The 26,513-nt window shown below is 42.6% G+C and overlaps 1 protein-coding gene across 2 annotated transcripts in view; it reads left to right on the top strand.

Moving 5' to 3' along the window:
* Positions 1–26,513, top strand: part of CSTPP1 (centriolar satellite-associated tubulin polyglutamylase complex regulator 1) — a 137,591-nt gene that overhangs the window by 46,533 nt on the left and 64,545 nt on the right. The window contains exon 3 of one of the 2 annotated variants that reach the window (XM_056851475.1): positions 18,021–18,151. The exons of the other annotated variant lie outside the window; for it this stretch is intronic. Coding sequence (XP_056707453.1) covers positions 18,021–18,151 — 131 coding nt within the window. The remainder of the gene's footprint in view (positions 1–18,020; positions 18,152–26,513) is intronic. 2 annotated transcript variants of the gene reach the window in all.

The raw sequence follows: 26,513 nt of genomic DNA, 5'->3' as shown, positions 1-26,513 counted from the left end.
GGCACACAAAAAAAAACCTTAGGAAGGATTATAAGCCATAGGCTACCCTGTTGTATATAATTTAATTTTGAAAATTGAAATATCTTTCCAGGAGCTACAATATTGTATTTTTTTAACTTGAGGATGTGTGGGACATTAGCAGTGGGGCAAAAACATTTTTACATATTTTCTTGGTAACAAGCTTATAAACAAGCAAGACTTATGGTTCTCAAAAGTATAACCAACTCCACTAGTATTGCCAAAAGGGTCATGTGTCCCCACAATAGTTTACAGCTTTGCTGTACGTGGTGAGGTTAGGGTACAGGTGAACTATATCTAAGCAATCAGACCATATCTAAGGCCTATTCTGCACGTGTGGTTTTTGTCGGTTTTGGCTCTGAACTACATTGACCTTTTTTTCCTTTTCCACACGTGTTTTGCCCCCTAAAGAAGTAGCTTAGATTTTTGCTCAGCTTTTCTCCAGCTTTTTTTATGAGCACTTTTACTGTGAGGTTTTTTCTCAAGCCGATTTTGAGTTGGCTTCACTCAATGTGTGGAAATCCTGTTTGGGTATTTTTTGCGGCCCATTGAGGCCCACCCACATCCAACCTCCCCAATTGATTCCAAGCCCCCCTTCCCCTCCACCTGAGGTTTCCTCCCTCCTTTTAAATGTTTTTTAAAATGTGCAACATTAGTGATACAAGGAATCAGCCTGCACACAGCAAGGCTCTTCCAGTTAGTGTTGCTGCTATGAAACTGACCAGAAAGCCGTGTGACCATGAAAGTGTCCAGAAGTAAATCACACAGGCATTTTTTCACTGTCTCTCACCTGTGATCTGGTCACTTCCATGGCTGCATCGCTTTCTGGTCAGTTTTTTTAAAAAAAAACTTCAATAAAATATCACTAGATAGCTGGAGCGTTAAAGCAATAGTCTCAGCAGGTTTTCTGAATTCCCAGCTTTTTTTAAAAAAGTAAGTCGCTAGTGCCTTCTCTCATGGAGATATAAGGAAAAAGGCATATCTCTGTGAGGAAAGGACTTGAGACTTACTTTTTTTAAAAGGAATGCTGTGAATTCAGAGAACCTGCATAGACTATGGCTCCAGTGATCTAGCAGCATTTTATTGCCTTTTAAAAAAATGAAAAGAAATCACTTGTCTTCAGGGTGGGGGGGAAGAGATGCTGATCCTTCACATACTGTTTAAAATGGCACCAGTTAAAGCCAGCTCAGGAGCCATTTTCTTTAGCATTCTGTTCCCTGACTCTTCCGCATGTGCTTTCCCCTTCCCCTCAGCGTTCTGTTGCTAAAGTTGCCCTTTAAAAAAAAAAAAAAATGGTGGTGGAGCTTCTTGCGCCAGCCACAGGAGTAGAGACTGCTTCTGTTAATTACTATTACTTGTTGCAAGAGTTTTGCTTCGCATATTATTTAAAATGGCTCTGGTTAATGCAGGGTTGGGAGCCATTTTGTTGAGTGTTCTGTTTTCCAATCCTTCCACATGTACACTGATCGTCCAATCAGTAAACAAACTTGCCAGTGACAACAGTTTTGGTGGAGGAGGAAATGTCTCTAGCATTACTGTGCAGTAAAGCTAGACTCCATGTGCAAAAAATTTTTAAAAAGGAGAGTTGGTGCTGTGTCACCACCGGTGATTCAAAGGAAAGTGCATGCATGCAGAATGATTTTCCCAAGCCAATTTAAATGCTACTGGATCAATTGCTGAGAAAATCAGGAGTAAGTTGTGCATGCGGAATAGCCCTAAGTTTTCTGTTAGGCTTGGATACACATGCGATGGCAAGAAAGGAGTCAGACTGATGTCCCAGCAGTTGTTTCAATCTGATTGGGTGCTTACGTAGTCCTGCAGTGAGGTGTGTATCTCAAGTCCCATCTCTCTGTAGAAGTCTGCTCAGTCCTAAAGAGGTTGTGGTTAGATGCAGCAGCAGTGTTCTGGCAGGAATAGAATGTCCTCCATTGCTCCAGAATAGGGTGTGGGAGCTGAGTTCTCCAGTATGGAGCTGGCTCTGGGGCTGTTGCTTCAGGGACTAAGAGTCCAGGAAGATGGGAGCAGAGTTACCTCACTAGGTGAGAGAGATGGCCTTGTATCTTGCAGCTCTTCCGGATTCTCTATGAAGAATTCCGGAGGTTCCTTGACGACTGCCTCCGGGATTGGTTCCTCATTCCAGAACTCCTCCCTATCCAAGTATTCAGATATTCCGTCTGATAAGGAGGAGCCAGCATCATAGTCTGTGGACCAGGAGGAATGACCCTCCCCCCCCCCCCGTTTTGAATGGAAGGTGAGGCACTCATGCCTGCAGTCGTACTGGGCCTCAGGGTCACTGTGGTAAAAGAGAAGATACAATTACATGGGTCTTTGGATGTTTTTTGATGTTGCTGCTTCTGAGCACCTCCAAAGCCCCCTAGGAGGTGGTAGATAAAACTCTGACTCTTCTGTAAGGAGGGAGAGGGTCAATGGTGATCACAATTTTTTATCGCCTACCAAAGCTAGGCAATATGTGTGGGGCTCTTCCTTGACAGCAGTGATCCAAGTTATTTTGAGGTGGAGAGAGTAGTAGTGCTGGAATTTGAAGCAAGACTTGGAGTACAGTAACTGGGCAAGGGATAAAACAGCACAGGGAGCGGGTTTGTTTTTTCCTTAAGCGTCAGTTAATGATCAAACACTTGCAGAATACAACAAGCTCCCTAAGTCTAGGCGAAGCATCTTATGTATATAAGCAATTATTTTTGTATTTTGGCCCAGCGCATATAGAAACATACATTCCTTAACCAAGTAGATGTGGGGCTATGGTAAGCACCCTGGTCTTACATTCTGGCCTGCCCGCCTTCTTCCTCTCCTTTTATAAAGGCATCCCTCTCCTTTTTTGTTTTACAGAGCTATGATTAATGTTATGTCTGCATCAATGTTTTCAAGCTACAGTTTGCTACCATCACTAGAAGAGAGTTTACAGACTGTGTTCTAAGCAAACTGTGGTTTGTATTAGCATGAGTGCACTTGCAAGTGCTATTGTAGCTAGATCTAAAACTTAAAGGGATCAGAGGAGGAAGGTGCGTGTGAGGGGCTTCAAGGTTCTTTCAGTTGCCTCCAGCAGCATTGCTTCTGCTCAGACCCTACGTCAGAAAAGGAGACTTTTTGAATTTGTTGTTAAGATCTGGCCATGCAAACATTAACATTTATTTATTTATTTTTAAATTTATATCCCGCTCTAGCTCAGCCAAAGCTGGGCTCAGAGTGGCTTACATCATAAAAACCTAATTTACAATACGATCCATATTATATTAACATACAGAAATATAATTTACAATTAAAACCATAATTCCATAAACTCTAAATTCCGACTGTCACCCAATTCTACAACATGCAGAATAGCATCCTAACCAATAAAACAGATCACTGGAGAAAAGCCAGAAGACACAAAGGAATCGATCATAAGCAGGTCCACTCAAAAGTAAGTCCCATGTTTTTCAGCTGGGCTTCCAGGAAAGTTCCTTAGGTTTGCAACCTGAGTCACCTTGTCATCACACTTCAATTTTTTAAAAAATAAATAGTAATTTCGTTATAGGTTAATTTTTCCAGGGTTTGAGATTCAGTTAACTGGAGGAAATCCTGGAAGGAATACCAGATAGAGCTGAAAGCGCTTTTTGTTTTGTTTCTTGTCTACTTCTCCTGTGAACAAGAACCTGAAGGAACATTTTAGTCAGCCATTGAGCTTCAAAAAGCAAATGCATAGTTATTTATATCTGCAAGATAATTCCATTGGTTTACAAAATTTGTGTATATGTGTGCGCTTTGCTCCTGATCTCTGTCAGGACTTATTTGTTCATATCCGCAAACGCTGAAATGGCTAGCTCTTCCCGAACATTTAGACAGGGACTTTTCAGTACCATCTGTCAACAGGCCTAGAACTCTCTCCTGCTTTTCATCATGAAGATGTCAGTACTTTGTCTGTCCTTTCTGGTTAGTTTCCATTTAAAATGCAGCTTCAGAGATTTACCCTTCTTTTGTAACTATACACAATTGTTAGTATTTCATCTGATGTACTCATTTCTAAGTAATATGCCATTCACTAAGATTGATAAGATTATTTTTTTTGCTTCTGCAGCAGTTGCTTGGATTGTACAGCTGATAATGCAGTAGAAAACACTCTCTTATTGCTTTTGAAACTTGTTTTCCTATGTGGAAGTTAAATTGTGGAGTATAATTCACCACATTGACAAGTATTGTATGGAGTCAAGTATAGTGGGATTCTAGTATAGAGTCAAGCCATAGATAACAATCCTTGATAATTAATTGTTGGGGGGAGGAATCCAATAAACTAATTCAGCATCCCAAGTAGCACCTGGAATGGGAAGAGTCCAAAAGGGTCTTGCTAAGCATTCTGCCCTTTCCTGGAACATCAGGTACCCTCTGGTTAGAAGGCATAGGGCAAACCAGTGCGGTTGGTTTCTGTTTGGATGTTACCATAGCATCCCAGGACTTTTACAACCTATTTAGAAGTCCAAAGATTTCAAAAGAGTACTTGAAAGTTTCTGAACTCTGGCAGTCTGCCTAAATGTAATTACACAAAAGACAATGCTCTATTGAGAACTGTCTCTGTACCGAGAAGCAGCACCTGAGTGCTCACATGTCCTCCACATCCTTTTCGGAGAGGTTTGGCTTTGTGATCACCTTGTCCACCTTTCTCTTCTCACGGTTGTTCACATAAACGTGCCCACCGGACAAACATAGAGCAAGTATGCTGGGAGGCATGTTGTTCCCAGTACTGGCTCTCTAAGAAGATTCCTGTATGTAGTTAAGCATCTGTAGAACATGTAAAGCCAAGGGTTGTGCATTCAGAAATACCTGCTGGAGCCTGCAGAGCTCTAAAGGTCTTTCACAATGTTTGAAGTTAGCCTGGATCCTGTCTCTACCACCGTCTCCCACTGCTGTGATGTGAAAGGCAACTATTGCTATTGAAGGGTTTGCCCATCTGTCCGGCAAAACCTTTGAGTGAAATGCAAGTGCTTGAAGTATATTAGAGTGCTAATGAGGGCTTTAGTTTTAATTGCCAGAGCAAGTAGACAAGTCAGGAATTGTGTCCATGGTAACTTCAGTTAAATGTGCTAATTTGCCTCAAACCCCAAGTGGGTTTGAGAAGGACTAAGCAACATGAAGTCTCTTGTTTTAACAGGAAGATTTGAAAGCTAAGGTTCAACGCAGATAAGATGCTGGGAGGACCGGTGTTCTTAGCAGAATTTTAAACTGAATTACAGCTGCACAAGATTGATTTGCATCGGGGTAATGTGGGCAGCAGAAAGGTGGTATAACTTTTCCATCATTGCAAATACATAACCACCCATCCCAGCACCCATCCCATGCTATAATATAGTCATTTAAAGAAAAAAAGATGGGAATTCCTTTAAATGACCAATAACAACTTGAAGGTCTTGGTTTCAATTGGTGAAGATATCCAGAGATGGAAGGGAACCCCCCCCCCCATCACAATAACTGAAATCAGGATATCTAAGGTAATGATAAACTTTAAACTACTGCATCTTCAAGTAAACTTAGTCTGTCCTAATTAAACATCATAGAGGAAGTACCTCATGTAAGGATAGAGGGCTTCATAGTTTTACCTTTTCTTTTTTCCCCCTAAGGCATTTTTCCTCAGCCTTAAGGCTTGAACAGAACATTTATATTATTTTATTCATTTGTTAAACGTTCTTATATTTTGAACACTTTCTAACTGTTTGCTCCTCCTGTCTGAAGTGTGGTAACAGGGGGGAGGCAGTGGGTCAGCTTGCCATCCCTGGAGCACAATAGTTTAGATGTGCAGAGTTGCAGTAGATTGCCCCCACACTATCTGTAGTGAAGCAAAATGGGAAGGTGCAGCACCTGTGGTGGTGGAAAGTACCATCAAGTCACACTGACCTATGGTGACTAGGGTTGCCAGGTCGCTCCTTGCCACCGGTGGGAGCTTGGGGGGGGGGCTTGGCTTGCAGTCATGATTGAGGTGTGCTCAGCTCATGCAACATGCCGACAGCACTTCTGGGTTTACCTGGAAGCGATGTGGACGCTCTAGTAATTGTCTCCAAAATTTCCATACAGTTTTGGAGACGATTGCTAAAGAGTCCACATCGTTTCCAGGTAAACCCAGCGGGTCAGTGCACTGCGCTGGTCACACTCACACCAATCATGCTCCCCTCTGCTGGCCCTCTTTCACCTGCAGACCAGTTGAGCCGGCCCCCCTGGCAGTTGGCAAGCCTAATGGTGACCCCATAGGGTTTTCAAGGCAAGAGATGTTTGGAGATGATTTGCCATTGCCTGCCTCCACAAGGGCTGAGTGAGTTCTGAGAGAACTGTGACTGGCTCAAGGTCGCCCAGCAGGCTTCATGTGGAGATGCGGGTAATTGAACTTGGTTCTCCAAATTAGAGTCTGCTGCTCTTAACCGCTATATCACGCTGGCTCTCTGCAACAACTTGGTGGAGCCTTTAAACAGTAACATACATACAGAGTGCTAGATATAAAACCCTGTTTAGCAGGAGATACTCTCAGGGTGAGTGGCAGCAGGTACCCAGTTTGTTTTTGGCACACTGGGGTGCAAGGAGAAGAGGTGGCATCACCAGATGGTGACTTGGGATGGTTGTGGGTTTTTTCTGAGCTCCAGGGGGCCAGCCAGAGGGAACAGGGCTTGAGAGGCTGTTCCTTCACAAGTCCATTTCCCATTGGTATAGTAAGCAGTGGCCTGTGAAGAGATGTGACAAGTGCACTGGAAAAACAATACAGATCCCTTCATATCTAGCATAGCAATAATAATAATAATGTTTAGAATTTATAGAGTGCATTTCAATCAGCTACATTGCTTCATGGCACTTCAGTAAAGTAATTTTTACAGCAATGTTGAATTATAAATTGGTACTATTATCCCATTGTTACTGATGAAAGGCTGAGTCATTGCCCAAGAGAAGAAATCAGCCTGTCAGGTGGGATAAGATAACACCAGGCCCCTCCTTCTTGTAGGTTTAGGACCGCCTAAACTCCCGGACTGGACATGGCAACCCGATATGCAGGCACACGACTACTGTTCCAGCTGCGCGCTCGCCCCAAACTCTACTGGGACGGCCACAGCGCGCACCGTTGAAACTGACACGGCCGCTCCTGTGCGCTCCATGCAGCCGGCAGCTAGGAAGCAGAGGCAAGGGCAACCTCCAGTGAACCTGAGAGACTCCTTGTTCCTGTTCCTCCCTGTTCCAGCCGCCGCCATCTCGTGGAAAGCAGACTGTCATGTAGTCCGTGCCAATACCCCCCTCCCAATGCAACATCAGCAGCGTAATGGGCAATCAGCAGTGATCCTGATATCAGCGATGAGTCGTCTTTCCAGCTATGCAGCAGCGATCCCCAGAAGTCAGCAGAGATTGCACCTTTTGTTTAAGAACATTAATCACTTCAGCACAGATCTCCCGGTTTCTCCCGGGTTGCAAAAGCCATTGGAATCAGAATAGATTTCTAAATTCTCACTACCCCACCCTGGCAGCCGAAGATTAATCCTTTTGTCACCTTTTGTCACCTGGGAACCTAGGAGGGGTAATCCCATCACCCCGCCCCCAGAAAAACAGTATATCTGGGGTGCCCCCAGCCCATAATGTTACCTTAGGTCTTTCCTGGCATACTTGCCGTTACTCTGTTGGTCTGGTTTTGCGCAGCTTGACCACTCTCCCTCCCGCCTTGCTGGCCGAGTCTACGGGAACCCCTTGCCCCCGCCTTTGCTCTTATTTTCTGCTATCTTAGTCTACTGGTACTTGGACAACTCCTCTTCAAGAACGGTAAATATTACCCCACCAACGATCCCTGCCAAATGGGCATCTGTCTGTATTCTACTACCTTTTGAATTCTTAGAATCTCTGTATGTTTGTGTTGCACCACTGAATGCTTGAAACAACATAAATGCTCTTAATTCTGAAATCCCTTGTCTGTCTTTATTCTTAAGGTCACAGTTAATGGTCTCTGGTATACATAGGTTGATCTCTCTATAGAAATATTAAAGTTATCGATCTGCTCAGCTAATTCCCCATTCAAAGAGCATTTCTGGTAACATTCTTGGCCTTCCACTAGTGGGGCCACAGATGCTCCTTGTAAAGATCCTCACACCAGCAAGTTGATCAATAGTGGCTGGCGTTTTGAAAGTAGGCAGCTACTGACAGCTGGCTCTTTGACAGCCAGCTGTCGGACAATAATAATAATAATAAGAGTTGGTTTTTATATGGTGACTTTCTCTACCGCTTAAGGAAGAATCAAACCGGCTTACAATCACCTTCCCTTCCCCACAACAGACACCCTGTGAGGTAGGTGGGGCTGAGAGAGCTCTAAGAGAACTGTGACTAGCCCAAGGTCACCCAGCTGGTTTAATGTGTAAGAGTGGGGAAACCAACCCGATTAACCAGATTAGCATGCGCCGCTCATGTGGAGGAGTGGGGAATCAAACCACCGTTCCAAACCACCGCTCTTAACCACTATACCATGCTGGCTCTGTTGGGAAGCTCCACCGTGGGTGTGGGGAAGGGGAGTAACATGGCAGAAACTGCTCAGAAGTCCTTCATGGGCTTAGCCACACCCCTATAGGGCTTCTAGGTTGAGGGAGGCCACTGGGCATGCCCCAGGCCTGGTTAGAGGTCGCAGCAACCCTTTACCACTCGAACTAAGAGTTTGAGTGGTCTAAGGCTCCTCTCGAGATGGCACTTCCGGTTGTAAACCGGAATCAGTGCGTGCACACACATCAGTGCGTGCACACACGCGCAATCACAAGATCTCCCGCCGAAAGTGAGTAGGGACCTGGCAACTCTACTACTATCTTCAGCTTTCCCTCCTTCTCTTCCCTGGCAGCCTCTACCTAAGCAAACTATGGCCTAGTTGTGCAGTGCCGGTAGGGAACCCCCAAGGATTTGAGGGGGCACTTTATTTCTTGAAGTGGCACTTCCAGTTGTAAACCGGAAGTGCCGCGTTGGTGTGCGTGGCCACAATTGCCCACTGGCCCTCAGCTGGTCGATGGGCAGAGGGGCACATTACCGGGGGATTGCCCGCCACCAGCGGGCACCTGGCAACCCTAGATAGAAGGCAGATAAAAGTAGGTTAGCTAGAGGTTGGGAATGAGAGAAGGAAGCAAGAAAAGGGGAGAAGTTATTGGGCCTTACAGGGAAGGGAAAGAGGAGGGAAAATGAGATGCCCCTTCCTCACGCACACACGTATGTTTTCATTTATATAGTGGCAACTACAATGATAGATGCTTCTGCATATTACAAGAAATATAATAAAACAAATTCTGAAAGCAATGTATTTCTTACAAACAGTGTTTAAACCCACCAAGAAAATACAACAGATGCTACAATCAGCAAAAGACAAAAGAGACCCCCTTACCTCTGCAGGAGTATATCGTATACCTTGCAGCTGTGGACAAGTTTACATCGGGACAACAAAACGCGGCATACAAACAAGGATAAAAGAACATGAAAGATATTGCAGACTGGGCCAACCTGAGAAATCAGCAGTGGCTGAACATGGACTGACACAAACAGGACACAGGGTCTTATTCCAAGACACTGAAAGACTGGACAGTTCTACCAACTATTTTGTCAGATTGCACAGAGAAGCCATTGAAATTCATAAACATCAGCACAACTTTAACAGAAGAGAGTTTAAGAATGAATGAGGCTTGGCTTCCTGTCCTGAAAACCTCCAGATTAACAAAGACTACAGTCAACAATAGCCATGCAGATTAGCTTTGGATTTCACACATTAACAGATCACTTCAGGATACAATGGTTCCATATTAACATACCACACCCTTATTAGCACATTATCTTGATACTTACAGGACAATGATTAGCAGATTACCTTTGATACTTTTTGCAGGACAATGATTCAGCTCAACCCCAACCCCTTTCTGACTATATATTACTCTTCCTACACACTTGACATTGAGAGACACTGTCCTTCAGTGTTACTCCTCTGAAGATGCCTGCCACAGCTGCTGGCGAAACGTCAGGAAAGAAAATACCAAGACCACGGTTACACAGCCTGGATAACCCACAAGAACCAATGTATTTCTTTATTTAAAATATTTATATCCCGCCTTTCTCTGTGTGTAAGCCATCCAAGATGGTTTATAATTAATAAAATACATTTGCAATAAAAAATTAAACACTAACCCCCCCTAATAAAATCCAATTAAGAGAAAAGCAACAAGCATTATAAAATACAAAATGAAAGCCTTATGTGAGTAAACCATTTCTATTCTTCTGGTTTTTGATCAAAAGAATGGAAAAATTAAGTCGGAGCTGTTTCTTGACATTACTGGGCTTTGAATTAGGCATTTAGGGCATTGCAATTTAATTCTGGATATCTGTTTTTATGTTTTCTTCTGCTAGGTAACAACTCATGTCTTTCTCTGATTTACACTGAATCTGATAGGGACTAAAGAATTCATAAATATCCAGCAGCATTTGCCTAGCAATAAAAGTTTTGTATGTGGGGGGGGGGGATAAAAACCCGGTAATACCATGAAAAATCTTCTTGTTGCTTGTTGGACTAGAAAACAACATATTTAATATATTAAAAATAGTCCCAACAAAGTGTCTGCACATAATTACAGCCAAGCCTGTTCAATTTTGTGTGTCCTGCACAGAAAAGAAACTCTGTGATTAGAAAATGAAACTGCAAAATTAAGTGGAGTTCAAGAAAGACTTGGCATTCCATATGTATTACAAGTAAGGTTGTTAGAAGTTCTCTGGAGGGAGCTTGACTTGTAATTTAGTAGTTGGCATATTAGATATTTTTTTTAATGGAGCCTGTGCTTTGAAGTGCTAAAGAAGCTCCCCAATTAGTCAATGGGTTTTGGTTACTGGGGTGAAGTTACCTGTGGAGAATCTTTGCCTCCACCAAGGATAAGCATGAAACTGTTCATTAATTTTCACACAGAAGACTTTCTAAGCTGCTGTCCTAGGGGAATGCTTTCACGATCTCTGGAGGGTTGGAAACACTGGCCAAGTTTGAAAGGAGCATGGGGACATGCACAGATAATCAGCTCTTAAGGAATCTTTTGTTGTGACTCTGCTGTTCATTTTTAAAATTAATTTTACTATTTAATTTGCATTTTAAACTTATCTTAGAGGGGCACTTTCAAATGGTCATGAAACCTGATATTGCTGACTTCTAAGATCAGGCCAGAAGAAAACAAAGAAGAAACTACATCAGATATTTAAAAACCTTATGAAATAACATTGCCCTACAGTGTTCATAGCTCAGATATTAAAGCTTTGTAGCAAGAGCCTCTGGAAGAAAAACTGTCAAGTTATCAGATGGCTCTTATTTCAAAGAATTTTTCCTGAATCACAAATACCACAGCTGTGCAGAACTTGGCAGATGTGCCTCATTTTGGACAGTATAGTTCTATAGACAGATAACCCAACTTCAAACTATGTTTTATTTTGAAAAATTTGGTTTGATATTTGTAACTAATTTGAGGAAGCTGTGTGCTACTTGCAGTCAGAGCTATTCTGACGGTGGCTTTTTACAAAGACAAACAGGAGCATTCACACCAACTCATGATTGCCTTATTCAGGGTTGCTGTCACAACCTGATGGCAGAGCTTCTGGAAATACACGCATGAAGCTGCCTTATAGTGAGTTAAACCACTGCTCTGTCAAGATGAATATTGTCTACTCTGACTGGGCAGCAGCTCTCCAGCTTTCCAGCTAGAGGTCAAGTGCCATCTTATCCTTTTAAACTGGAAATAGTGCAGATGTAACTTGCAACTTTCTGTATGCAAAATAAGTGCTCTGTCACTGAGCCAAGACCCCAGAGCAAAAGAAATAATCTTAAACAAAGGAAGACAATATGGAAAAAAAATAGTATGTCAACTTAGCTATAATGGAAAGAAAAGTGGCTTGGATACTGTTTAGTGGGAGAGGTGCTGGTGAAAACAAACTTCCCAACCTTCCCCTTCCTACTGCAGCCTGCAGTGCCCTTCAACATCTGCCGCTTGGGGTAAGCAGACTCTCAGGAACAGTATACGAGATAAATTGAGATGGACAGTCAATGAAAAAGACATCTTTTCTACTGGTAAAGTGCCTTCGATTAGCACAACACATAATGATCCAGGCCAGTATTATGGCAAGATACTTAACATTAGTTAGGATATGTTTGTTTATTTTCAGATGTTTCTCTTTTCCCCTCTCTGCTGCCAAGACAAAACAAGTGTTTGTTTCATAGCAATGGTATACTGGAATATATAGATGAGAATATATAGATGATATATTTATGAGAAACTCCCTTTCAGGAATAGCTTGTGAATCCGGTGTTAGTGGAAGCCAGTCAAAAGCATTTGGTTATATTTCAGATCACTTAAAATTAAACAAAAAAAACCCTTAATTTATCATATGGTTTGTATTCTAGCTGAGAGCCAAGTCAGGAGAATTATGTTAAGTCCACAAGATTTCTGATGTTACCTGTATGCTAAGCATAAAACTGAATGGTATCCTATTGAAATTAACAAGTTATTGATGGCTCCTTGTATACATTACAAAAATATATTTTGGGTGAAGAAAGTATGGCTTCAGTGGTATTAAAAGCAATACCCAAGTGTGTGTGTGTGTGTGTGTGTGTGTGTGTGTGTGTGTGTGTGTAAAAAACACCAAGGCCTTCCCTTGATGTTGCCCCTTAACATTGGGGTTCAGGGATTTACTATCTCTGAATATGGAGGTTAGTTTTACTCACCAAGGCTAGTAGCCATTGATGGACCTCTACTCCATGAATCTGTCTAACCCTCTTTTTAAAGCCATCTGCTCGCGACCATCACTACCTCCACTGGCAGTGAATTCCACAATTGAATTCCTTGTTGAGTAAAGTTCTGCTTTTTGCCTGTTCTGAATCTGTTGCTCATCAACTTCATTGGGGGGCCCTGAGTTCTCCTGTTATGGGAAAGGGAGAATAAGTTCCCTCTATCCACTTCCACCACATGCATAATTTGAAAACCTCTATCACATTCCCCTCTTAGCCTTAATTTTTCTAAACTAAAAAATCCCAGATTCGTTCGTCTTTCCTCATTGGAAAGGTGCTCAAACCCCTTGATCATCTTGGTTGCCTTTTCTGTACTTTTTCCAGTTCTGCAACATCTTTTTTGAGTTATGGTGACCAGAACTGTACACGATGGTGTTTGTATATGTATGTATGTATGCATTGTACATGTGATAGACATGCATATAGATAAATGCATACACATAAACACCAAAACACTTTTCATACACTGCAGCTGCCAAGATATATTTTGAACTGTTACCATGGTACAGCGCCAGTGGGTTAGGTCCTGCAGTCTGTTAGCAGACAGCTCTGGCAGGCATGGCTCTTTCTCATATTCTCCTCTCCTTTCTGGACCTATGAAAGTTTATTTGCTGATGGAAGAGGAATAATTGAGAGATTTTTTTAATCCATTCCCCCTCCTCAATGAAGCTTTCTGACCCACATGGTGATTAGACTTCATGGGTGCTGGGACCTCTGGAATAAACTTTCCTGGGATTGGAAAGGACTGCTAGAGGAAGAGAATGCTGGAAAGATCAAACACAGTTGTGTTCTGCTTTTAAGAGAGCAGATACAGCATACAGCCATAGAGTAGTCTTCAACACTGCATAATGTGGGAGAGGTTTGGATTGGTATAAGAATACCAAAGTGTGTCCCAAATGTATGTAGCATTTATATGGTAGTGTTCAAAGCAGTTCTCAGTAATCTTTATAATAGCTCACTTAAGTCAATATCCCCTTATTGTGGGATGCAAAGGGTGGGGCTAAAGCTGAGAGATCATGATTTGGCTAAGGCTACCCATTTAATTTCTGGGGTGAGATTTAAACTTAGGGACTTTCCAGTTCACAATGCTGTCTCTTAACCACTGTGTTATCTTTGAAACAGTCTCCCCAAGGTTCTTGGCAATCAAAATGGCAGTTAGCCATATAATGCAGTCTGGAAGCCATGAGCTACAGTATATTGCTCAGGAATTCATCAAAGCCATGTTATTTTAGATAAGATGGTGTTCTTTATTTTTACCACCCTCGAGTTAGAAAGAGTACTTTCTGAACTCACTAATGTTTGCCAAGCCTCTTTTAACAAACATTTTACAGCAGTGTTCCTAGCTATGGAGTCCTTAGGACAAATTTATTTGAGTTTGGATATCTCACTTACCGTGTTTCCCCGAAAATAAGACATACCCATAAAATAAGCCGTAGAAGCATTTCTAAGCATTTGCTTAATATAAGCTATACCCCGAAAATAAGGCACCCCCGGGCTGGTGTGGAGAAGACCAAGAGGAGCCCAGCTGAGCAGATGCAGTCTCCCGCGGCTGCTTCAAAGGCCCGGCAACCAGCGCGCCCGGGGCTGGGGTGGAAAAAACCAGGAGGAGCCCAGCTCAGCCTCCCGCGGCTGCTTCAAAGGCCAGTCAACCAGCGCGCCCGGGGCTGGGGTGGAAAAGACCAGGAGGAGCCCAGCTCAGCAGAGGCGGTCTCCCACAGCCGCTTCAAAGGCTCTGCAACCAGCTTGCCCGGGCCTCTGGGGGCGGGGAAGACAGGAGGAGCCCAGCTGAGCAGATGCAGTCTCCCGCGGCTGCTTCAAAGGCCCGGCAACCAGCGCGCCCGGGGCTGGGGTGGAAAAGACCAGGAGGAGCCCAGCTCAGCAGAGGGGGTCTCCCGCAGCCGCTTCAAAGGCTCTGCAACCAGCGCGCCCGGGCCTCTGGGGGCGGGGAAGACAGGAGGAGCCCAGCTGAGCAGATTCAGTCTCCCGCGGCCACTTCAAAAGCCCGGCAACCAGCGCGCCTGGGCCTCTGGGGGCGGGACCGGAAGGGGGTGGTAAGGGGAGAACGGGAGCCGAGAGGGAGGACAGTTCTGATTCCCTCGGAATAAGACATCCCCTGAAAATAAGCCATAGTGTGTCTTCTTGAGGAAAAATAAATATAAGACAGTGTCTTATTTTCGGGGAAACACGGTACTAAAAACGAGCCTTGGACTACTTACTGTGAAGGCTCCTTCTGCTCTGGGATACGGAGGGCATCTTCAGATTGGGTTATTTTCCTTTTCTTGCTCAGGGAGGCAGGAACAAAAAACTAAACACTTCCTGTCTCCTGAGGGAAATGACCCCTCCCTCCTCCTTAGCTCCAGTAGTTTCTGAGCTGTGAAAACTTCCTGTAAAGACAGGAAGGCAAAAACAGAAAATTCCATGGGTCCAACCAGAAGACCCTAAATGTGCAATAACGGGAGTTTATTAAAACATGCATGACAACATCTAGAGGACTATAAGTTAGAACAAGAACTTAGTTGTAAGAGTCAAAGAAGGAATGGGAGGCATGCCATTGCCTCATCCTTCCTGAATACTGTATAGTCTACTGTAGATGAGTTTTAGATCAATAAAGATTGATTTATTTTTATTTATTTTAAATTTGGCTGCTGCGAGTAACTGTAGGGAGGGGAAGATGCCCTCCGTACCCCAGAGCAGAAGGAGCATTCACGGTAAGTAGTCCAAGGCTCGTTCTCGCTCTGGGTAGGAGAGCATCTTGAGATTGGGACTTACAAGAGCTCTGTCCCATGCCCGGGTGGGTCTAGTTACTCCCTCCACACTGTGCAGCACTTTTCTTCCAAATGAAGCGTCTGCAAACAAAAGGAGGCCAATCAAGAAGTGGTGCACCAACGTCAAAAAGGGACAACCAAGTAGCTGCACGACATATATCCACAACTGATACATGATGGTTGAATACATCTGAGGTGGCTGTGCTTCTAACGGAGTGAGCCGTGATTCCTGACGGAACCAGTAAGCTGCTGGATTTGTAAGCCTGTGCTATGCCATATCTGAAACAGATAACCTTCATTGGCATAGTATTGATGGTCACAAGGTCAAAGATAAACAGATAATACATATCTAGATTAAAATTAAGTTTGAATCGTAACCTTAACAACTTCTGCCAAAAACTCCGCCACCTTCACCATAACATCAGTTGTAATGTCGTTCAGCAAGAATTGGCAAGTGGATGTTCTATAAGGGGCCATCCTTTTGCTGATTAAGGGTAATATAAATTTTTATGGGGTTCTTCATGTAAACGGCAATCTAAGATAATGTGGTGTAGGGAGTCCGGCTGGCCCGTTCCTCATGGACATACCCTCTTGTTAAAGGGAGTCGTTGTTTGATTATATAAAAAGCTGCTTTTTTCCTCTAGCATTAATAACTCATCCAGGTTAATTCCAATTTGATTAAGTTTGGCTAAAATTGCCAAGAACCAGCTGGCCTTGTATGGATCCTTCAGAAGATGGAACATTAGATCTTTCAAGTTGGCTCTAAAGTGGATTTTAATCCAGTATTTAAAAGTCAATATCCAGGCTCTCATCTCTATTAAATTGTGGCCAATTTCCAGAGAGATGGTTGAATATGAGACACATTTCAGGATTCCTAGTATTTGTCTTATAAAATTCACCTGAAGGCTCTCCAAATTGCTGTTAAAGGCCCTTATCCATATTGGAATACCATAGAGTATTTGGCTACATATTTTGAGGTCGAAAATTTTAATAGCTGTGGTAATGTTCTGATTGCCCTTGGAGAAAAAGAAGTGTTTTAATTGTGCTGTTGAATGTCTAGCCAAATTTAGCACCCTTTTTCTGTGCCCTGTCCAAAATAGACGATAATTGAATGTGATGCCTAAATATTTGTAGTTTTTAACTTGTTCTATTGGGGTGCTATCAATACTCCATTTCACTGGATGCCAACTGTTTGCAAAGATCATCACTTTGGTTTTACAGTAATTAATTTGCAATTTATTTTTCTGACAATATTGATGGAAAGTTTTTAGATATCTTTGGAGGCCAATCCTTGTATAAGACAGGGCTGATAACACCTCCCTCTGTCTGAGGAACAGCCGGGGGGTGTACGTTACCCATCTTCACATGTTTGAGGTGGGTTGCTCCGACGCGCCTGAGAAGATCTCATGTATCGGAAGAGGCCCAAGGTGCAAGAGGTGTAAGGCTAGGAGCCGCGCCAATTGTCTTTGTAGCAGCCTCGCCGCCTGCGGGCCCAAAGTGCAAGGGTGTAAGGCTAGGAGCCACGCCAGTTGTCTTTGTTACAGCCTCGCCATCTGCCACACCACCTGATTTTAAAAATGCAGGCACACCAATCGTCTTTGTAGCAACCTCGCCGCCTGTGGACCCAAGGCACAAGGGTGTAAGACTAGCAGCCGCGCTGGCTGATTTTAAAAGGGGGGCTAGAAGCCGTGGCGCTGCTTTTTGGGCCGCTTGCTATGTTTTGGGCTGCTAGGCTTTGGACCATCAGAAGGTCCCTTTTTCTTCCTGTCTTTTTTTTTTTTTTTTTTTTTGGTGTGTCTTTTGATTTTGTCAAGCCAGATTTCTTACTTTTGGCGCCAGCCTCCTTTCCCCTCATAGTCAAATCGCCTCCGTAAGTACAGGAGGGTTGGTCTTGACTCTACATGGCTGCCACTAGCAAGCCTGGATCTAAATCCACTGGCGGGATATACTAGTCGTTGCAGGCCTCCACCATTTTGTTTGGGAGGGAAAAATTAGTTGCCTTGCCTAGGCGTGAGGCAAATAGGAGGTGAGAGCCACACCAAACAAAAGACAGGGGATGACAGACTAGATATGAGAGACACAAAGGACTAATCCTAAAACAAGAAGAATAAGCTAAAGTAAGTTTCCTACAATCTCTAAACACAGCAGAGGGCTGAGCAAGCTGCCTCCCTATACAAGGCAGGAAACAAAACGGGAGCTAAGGAGGAGGGAGGGGTCATTTCCCTCAGGAGCCAGGAAGTGTTTAGTTTTTTGTTCCTGCCTCCCTGAGCAAGAGAAGGAAAATAACCCAATCTGAAGATGCCCTCCTACCCAGAGCGAGAACCTGAAATCCATCAGGTTCATTCCTATGAAGTCCCTCTAGAGAGTAAATGAATGTTTACTGTGAATTTATTTATTCGTTTCAACTTCCTATTGCTACAGCTGACAGTGATATTTTAACTTTCTCTCATTAGCTTTAACAGTGTGCGTCAAGGAACTCATGTTTTGTTCCGCGAGTTCAGCTTTGTACAAGCAACACCACACAACAGGGCATCTTTTCTAAGGACTTTCTGGAGGTGCTTCAGAGCAGTGGGCAAAAATGGAGGTGAGTCCTTTTTAAAAAAAATCTAGTATTTTTTGTTTAATTAGTACGTTGAACAGACCTGATGGCTAAAAGTTTTGTTCTTTAGAATTTTTGAATGAGCATCTCAACTTTCCATTTGATTTTTGAATGTCGTTTTTCATCTATGAGGTTAGGAGGAGCCCATATTCTTCAGTAATATGTCTTGAGTACTTTGCTAGAAAGTGTTAATAAAGGCAGAATTGTTAAATTCATAGAACAAGCCTTGCTGAAGAAGAATCAGCATGGCTTCTGTAAAGGGGATTCCTACTTTACTGACCTGTTAGAATTCTCTGATGATTTCAACAAGCATGCAGACAAGGGTGACCTGGTAGACATTTTATATTTGTATTTCCAAAAAATGTTTGACATGGTGCCTCAGCAAAGGCTTCTGAATAAGCATAACAGTCATGGGATAAGAAAATATGTCCTTTCATGGATTGGTAGCTGATTTAAAAAAGAGGAAGCAGAGAGAGGGAATAAATGAACTGTTTTCATAGCAGAGGGAAAGAAGCAGTGGAGCCCTCCAGGCATGTGCATTGTGATGAATGCCATTAAATTTAATAATAAATGTCTTGGAACTGAGGATGAATAGTGAAGTTTGCAGATGATTATTCAGATGGTGAAAATGCAAGACTAATTGTCTCCTTGCCCCTCCCTCTCAGACTTCATCACAGACCATCAATTCTGAGAGGGGAGAGAAAATGGCTCCTTTCACTGGTCTGGTTTGCTCCTGGGAAGGAAAAGGGCAAGCCCCATTCCTCTGGCTTTTTACCAATTTGTATTCATTATTTGTGTTTATTAGCCAACGTAAGTTTTTCTTTTAGAAAAAGGAAGACAAGATATATACAAGACAAATAAATATGGAGATGGTGAGGCATTTCTGAATGACCTCTTCAAACTGGGGGAATGGGCGAAAAAATGGCCAATGAAAGTCATTGTAAGTGCAAAGTGATTTCCGTTGGGGGAATCCTACATCCTATTCAAACTGGTATTGACAAACCAAGAAAAGACCTTAGGGTTATAGTAAATAGCTTGTTAAAAATGTCAACTCAGTGGGCATTGGTGATAAAAAAAGATGAATTCCATACTGGGGATTATCAGGAAACAGTCTGAGAATAAAAATGCCAGTATAGTAATATACAAGTCCCTGGTGAGGCTGTTTTTGAAACTGGTTGCTGTGTCTCAAAAAGGATATTGAAGAACTGGGAAAAGGATAGAAAAGGGCATCCAGAATTATCATGGGGGATGCCTTTAGTATGAAATAAGGCTAAAGCATCTGGGCATCTTCAGTTTAGAGAAATGGCAACGAAGGGGTGACATGCTGGACAACTACCAAATGATGCACAGTGTCTGAGTAGACAATACTGACTTTGATGGGCCAAGGGTCTGATTCAGTATAAGGCAGCTTCATGTGTTCATGTGTTCAAACAGCCATGTGGAGTCTCTGTTGCAGACCTAACATGGAGAATCCTTGCTGTGCGGAAGCAGCTCCAGTTAGGTTTCACTTTCATGAATGCAGGATGTATGTTGGCTGTTCTTGGTGGCCTGTTCCTCATATCCTCAGTCTGAATACTGCTTAGAGCGAATGAAAACAAGCAAAGGCTGCCAACTGGATACCTCTTTTGTTTACCTCTTCACCATTTTTTTGTGTGTGTGTGTGAAGTGTAGCCTCAATGGAATGAGCAATATATGGTTAGATATATTGAAACGAGTTAATATGTATTTAAATGAGCTAGTACAGAAAGAAGTGTTAACCCTTTAAAAGATCTAGAGTGAATATGGGGTGCACTTCTAAAATGATATTTTGTGACAATTCCAAGCGTCATACTGGAAATGGGGTTTTTACTCAAATCTTGGAAATGCAGCAAACAACTGAGTCACACGTTTAACCAGCCTGCCAGATACTTCTTCTGTATACAGAAAACAGTGTTTGCTGTTTGTTTGTCGATCTTGGGATAAACATACTGTGACTTGGAGAATGCATGTCCTTTGCCCTGAGCCTTCTTGCTTAAGCCCAGCAGACATGTTAAGCCATGAACACAGGAAGTCGCAAGAGGATTCACAAATGAAGGAATCTCTTTCATGGACCAAGACTGATTTACTCTTAAGTAAATATTTGTTCAGCCTTGATAATGTGCTTATATAAGGTAACAGATGAAGAGCGATTAGAAAGCTGCTGCTTCTCTCCCCTTTTCATCCCTTCTTTTTCTGTCTGTTGGCTTTTAAGTCATGCTGTTCCAGTGGTGTATCGGGCCAGGCTTAGCCTCAGCAGCTGCTCTTGCTAGGAGTCCTGGAAAGAGCCCTTTGTTGCTACATTTTGTGTTGGGGTTGCTGCCCCTTCTTTCTGTTGCTGTGTCTCTTGGTCATGGAAAGTACACAGCATACAGATATGCAGAATGGGCTAGAGTGACTTCACTACCATGTAAAAATTGGATGTTTAAAACAAATAAGTAAAGAGATTGGACAGGTGTAGCTGATGCTATTTTTAGTGGCATACTGCGGAATGTTAGAGTCTGATCCATCAATGGTCAGTGGGAAGCTCAGCAGATTCACAAGTGCTGTGGGCAGTTTCCTGATTTTTCAGAATGGAATGCACCTACCTAATGCACATAACTGATGTTGGATCATCCCAAGTTTAAGAAACTTTTGCTATAGTGTGGAGCAAGGGACTTTCAGGGCATTCACTCATCTTGCCCTATATCTCTTAAAAATTGGGCCATAACGTACTATCTAAAATGTACCTACTATTCTGGAACACTTTGAAATACATGACACAAATGTTACAAGAAATTTTACAACTAGTAAGATGGAAGAAATATTGCAAGCAGAACTTTTAGCACCTGATGCTATCATGTTGTTTAAACTTCAGAAGTATAAACAGTGGTTTGCCTTGCCACATCTAAAAAAGCATTCAAACCTGGCAAAAGCTACCAAACTGCATCCCTGTGCCCACTAGAATTTTCCAGAGCATTCTGGGTATTTCTGTTACCAAAAGTTTTGATTTCCTTTCCCTCAGTGATCACTCTGGATGACTCAAATCTACATATCAGTTGTTTTTATTCTTGGACAGGTACTTTTGCAGAGTCTTATTCTATCTGGAGAGTTCTAAGCAAAGCATTTGAATAAAAACAGAATACAAATTAGGAATTATCCACCCAAGCTTTAAATTTTATAGTGATTAACTCAAGAGACATTTCACCCCACCTGGAACCTACAGTTCAAATAAAATAATTGCTGCCTATCAGTGTGAAAAATATTGAGCTAGATAGACCAATGGTCTGGCTCAGTGTAAGGCAGTTTCTGTGCTCAGCAGTAGCAGCCGGCATAACAAGTCTTGGGCGAAGGCTTCATTGAATTCCTTCTCTGAAACTGTTGTTAAGAAGGAAAGGAACCGGAGAGGCAGTTTGACCTGTGAGGAAACTCAGCTCCTGACTGCCAACATCGTAGAAGGAACATCAGCAGTCATATTTCAAGACTTTGTCATTATTTATTGAGCAAGCCTACCTTTTAGTCCCACACAGTGGCACATTCTGCCTCACCATAAACAACAAAAGGATCTGGCTGCCGTAGTGTTGCCAAGCTCCAGGTAGTGACTGGAGATCTCCCAGGATTACAACTGATCTTGAGAAGAAGAAGAAGAGTTGGTTTTTATATGCCGACTTTCTCTACCACTTAAGGGAGACTCAAACCGGCTTACAATCACCTTCTCTTCCCCTCCCCACAACAGACACCCTGTGTGGTGGGTGGTACTGAGAGAGTGTGACTGGCCCAAGGTCACCCAGCTGGCTTCGTGTGTAGGAGGGGGAAACAAATCTAATTCACCAGCTTAGCCTCCACCACTCATGTGGAGGAGTGGAGAATCAAACGCGGTTCTTCAGATCAGAATCCACCACTCCAAACCACTGCTCTTAACCACTACACAACATTAGATAGAGATCCAGGTGATAGAGATCAGTTCCCCTGGAGAAAATGGCCGCTTTGGCCATTGGCCTCTATGGCATTGAAGTCCCTCCCCTCTCAAAATCCTGTCCTCCTCAGGCTCGACCCCCAAAATTGCCAGGGTATTTCCCAACCCGGAGCTGCCGGAATGTTCTTTTTTTCCCCATGCACCAATGACAAGGGCAGCCCCAAACTGTAAGAAATAGGCACAAAATATAAATAGATGGTTAGTTATGTCTTCCTGAAAAGCAGGGTCTGTAAAAGGACTAGTGGCCCCACCCACTAGTATCTTTGAAAGACAAGAAAAACACAATTTAGCGTACTCTACATGCAGAATCAATAGGCTAGCAGCATGAACCATCCAATTTTGAAAGCCATTGCAGTATATTGATAAACAACTGGATTTGGGCTTCTGAGCATGAGTTCATATTCTTACTTGGCTGTTCACTCAGAGAGTTTTCCAAAGGCTTTAGTTTTCACTCACTCATTGTTTTTCAGTAGAATGGGGGCATATCCTGTGAGGACAGACAAAACATACAGTATAATCATCAGCATAGTAAAACTGCTATATTGTTGATAACAACATTTGCAAGCACTTTAATAACTAGTAGCATTTGGAAAATATTTATGATGATGGAATTGTTTCTATTGCTGAAGTGCTGAAATTTTTTTTATTCCATTTTGTATTCCATTATGGGTGTTTTCAATCTCCTGCTCAAAGAGCTTGTGGTGTGCATAGAAACGTTCCCAAAATAAAGAATTGTGTCCAGAAATATAGCTCTGTCTTCTTTCTGCTTTGTTTTCCATTGATCTTTTGGAATCTAGATGACCTGCTGTTCAAGTTTGTTGTCTGTTCCCCAGGACCGTTTAATTAAAACTGTACTTCCTCCATATAAACAGTCCCCCAAGGACTGTGGAGCTTCATGAGGTCAGCATGTGCCTCTTCAAACCCCTGTGGCTTACAAAACTTGGCGATTTTATGTTTTTAAGTATTATATGTTTCTTTTAGTGCTCTTCAGCCAATTGAATTAATTTTGCTCTTGAGATACCCTTTTTTGGCCTGTTGTATGGAAAGAAAGCAGTCTTATTCAGTATAAACAGCATACAGATACAGTATTTGGAAAGATTCAAACCAAACCAACCAAAGGTGCAACAACAATCCAAAGTTAAGTACTGTTAAATTCCATTTATTTCAGTAAAGTGTTATGTAAGTGCTTATCTACAGCAGCAGCCAGCCAGATGTCTCTGGGAAGTTTATGAGCCTGGTATGAAGGCAACCACTAACCCCTGTTTATTGCTAGCATTCAGACACACAGAGATTAGGGTTGCCAGCTCCGGGTTAAGAAATACCTGGACATTTTTGGGGTGGAGCCTGAGGAGAGTGGGGTTTGGGGAGGGAAGGGACTTCAGCGGAGTATAATGCCATAGAGTCCACCTTCCAAAGTGGCCACTTTTTCCATGTGAACTGATCTCTGTCACCTGGAGATCAGATGTAATAGTGGGAGAGCTTAAGCTACAACCTGGAGGTTGGCAACCCTATTTGGCTAACATGGTTAAATAATACACTGTAAATTCATCTAATTAGCTGGTCACTCAGCAAGCTCTCTTTTCTGAGGTTCTTTCATCTTTCTTTGATTTGATTTTTTTCATCGATACTAGCAGCATTTCTGGTGCTCTTGTTATGTTTTTCTATCAGCATTTAAAATTATATTTGCAGTGGGAGGGGGGCTGTGGCTCCGTGGTAAAGCATCTGCTTGGCATTCAGATGGTCCCAGGTTCAATCCCCAGCATCTCCAGCTAAAAACATCAGGTAGTAGGTGATGTGAAAGAGCCTGGAGAACTGCTGCCAGTCAGAGTAGACAATACTAACCTTGATGGACCAATGGTTTAATTCAGTATAAGGCAATTTCATGTGTTCAAGTGGTCTATGCACTACAAACTACGACAAGATTGTTTTAAAAGAGGCGCTAATCTTAGTATCCTACTATTCGCAGTTTCAGTAGTTTGTTGCCGTAATGTTTCTTCTCAACTCCAGGTTGGGAAATTCCTGGAGATTTGGGGATGCAGCTTGGGGAGGGGAAGGACCTCTGCGAGTTTTAATATCATAGTGTGTACTGTTCAAATCAACCATTTTCTCAAGGGGAACTGATTGTTATAGCTTGGAGACCAGTTGCAATTCCATGAGATCTCCAGGCTCTGCCTGGAGGTTGGCAACCCTGGTCTCTTACTACCTGCTGCCTAGTCCAGGTGAGACTCTTTGAATTCAGATCCATCTCCATTTTTCAGGTTATAGTTTCACAAGACCCAGCTTTAACCTTCTCTACTGTTTATAGCTAATGTATCTAGATTGCAAGGGGGAAATCCCAGATATTTCCCCCTGCGTTTCTTTTTTTTAAAACAGTTTTAGGCATAGTTGGCGGATGGTTATGAGATTATAAATGTTGATTTTAATATGTTGGTCTTTATTATTCAACTCTACTTTTAAACCAGATTTTTTTTTAAAAAAACGAGACAATAATAGAATTCTTTAAAACATGATTTTATAAAATCAATTTTTACCCACTCTGCTTGATATTTCCTTGATTTTTGAAAATATATATATTAAGATTAGTATATATGAAATACCAGTTTCCTTTTTCATTGTCAGTGTGGTTTAGTGGCTAAAGTACTCCAATTGGAAGCTGAAAACGCAGATTCGGATTCCTTCTTAGCTAGGAAACTCTGGGCAGTTTGGCAAGTTTCTGACCAGGACCCATCCATACATGCAAGGCTTTTCCAAGCCACCACTATAATGGGAACTGGTGCAGTAATAGAGGCAGTACCCTTGTGGAGGAGCTAGTCCCTACTAACAGCACCTGATATGTTCTGGATCAGGCCACAAATCTGGCGGTAGCCCCAGCATTCACCCACGCCAGGCCAATTGCATGGCAGCTGCTGCATGAACAGCTGGCTTTATAGAATCTTAGAGGCATAGAATCATAAGAGTTGGAAGGGACCACCAGGATCATCTAGTCCGTCTCCCTGCACAATGCAAGAAATTCACAACTACCTCCCCCCTCACACCCCCAGTGACCCCTACTCCACGCCCAGAACATGGCAAAAAAAAAAAAAAAACACCCCCTCCAGGATCCCTGGCCAATCTGGCCTGGAGGAAAATTGCTTCCTGACCCCAAAGTGGCGTGGCACTACCCTGGGCATGCAAGAAAGGGCCACAAGAGCCAAACACTGATGCAAACCTTCCTGCCCTCCCTTTCATGATCTGCCTAAGGTCATAGAATCAGCATTGCTGAAAAATCACAATCTAGCCTCTGCTTAAAAACCTCCAAAGAAGGAGAGCCCATCACCTCCCGAGAAAGCCTGTTCCACTGAGGAACCGCTCTGTTAAAAGTTCTTCCTAACGTTTAGCTGGAAGCTCTTTTTTCCCCCTTAAATAATTTTATTTTTATAATTAGGGTACAGCTAGAAACTCTTTTGATATCATTTCAACCCATTGGTTCTGGTCCAACCTTCGGGGGCAATAGAAATCAACTCGGCACCCTCCTCTATATGACAGCCCTTCAAGTACTTGAAGATGGTTATCATATCACCTCTCAGTCGTTTCCTCTCCAGGCTAAACATACCCAGCTCCTTCAACCTTTCCTCATAGGATTTGGTCTCCAGACCCCTCTAATCTACCTCACAGTGTTGTTGTGTGACTAAAATGTTATGCTCAATTTTTTTGGTAGAATGGCAGGAAACAAATGTTACAAAGATTTGACATATTCTACTCACCAACTAGTCAAGTTGTCAGTCTGTAGTACAGTTTGCCTGTTTTCTTTAAAGTTATAAACTGGAATCGTAAAAAGTAATTCTGATGTGTACTTAATTTCCAAAGCCGAACTGGAAACAGTGAAACCGGAAACTGTGTAGAAGAACCAACTAAAACGTACTCTCCAGAAGCTAAAAGGAGTGCTGTTCTTTAAAAGTGATTTACACAAATGTGGGAAATTCCCTAGCTAAGAAGATAAATTTGGCCTATGTGAGTTTTGTTTGGCTAAACATCTTTGTGGAACCCATTTGTTTAAGTTGCTCTCAATCAGAACAGATCATGAGGTAAAATCTCAGCTATTTGAACAAGAAACCACCTGTTAGGTGTAACATCTAAAACACTTTTATATTGTTACCTAATGAAACTTTTAATTAGGGAACTTGTCTCCCTAGGGTGGAGGAGAGTATGAGCTCCCCCCCCCTTCTCTGAAGGAAAAAAGAGATTAATCTTAGGAGTCTGCATGATGTACTTTCATCACACCTTTTTGGTTATGTTGATTGGGAAAAGGGATATGATTTATTTACCATGTACAAATAAAGCTGAGTAAAGGGGAGGGGGACTTTAGTGTAGGTGTCGGTTGCCTCAAAACCCAGACTT

This window comes from Euleptes europaea, chromosome 6, assembly GCF_029931775.1.
Source record: "Euleptes europaea isolate rEulEur1 chromosome 6, rEulEur1.hap1, whole genome shotgun sequence".
Classification (NCBI taxonomy): Eukaryota; Metazoa; Chordata; class Lepidosauria; order Squamata; family Sphaerodactylidae; genus Euleptes; species Euleptes europaea.
This window is presented reverse-complemented; position numbering and strand designations above follow the sequence as displayed.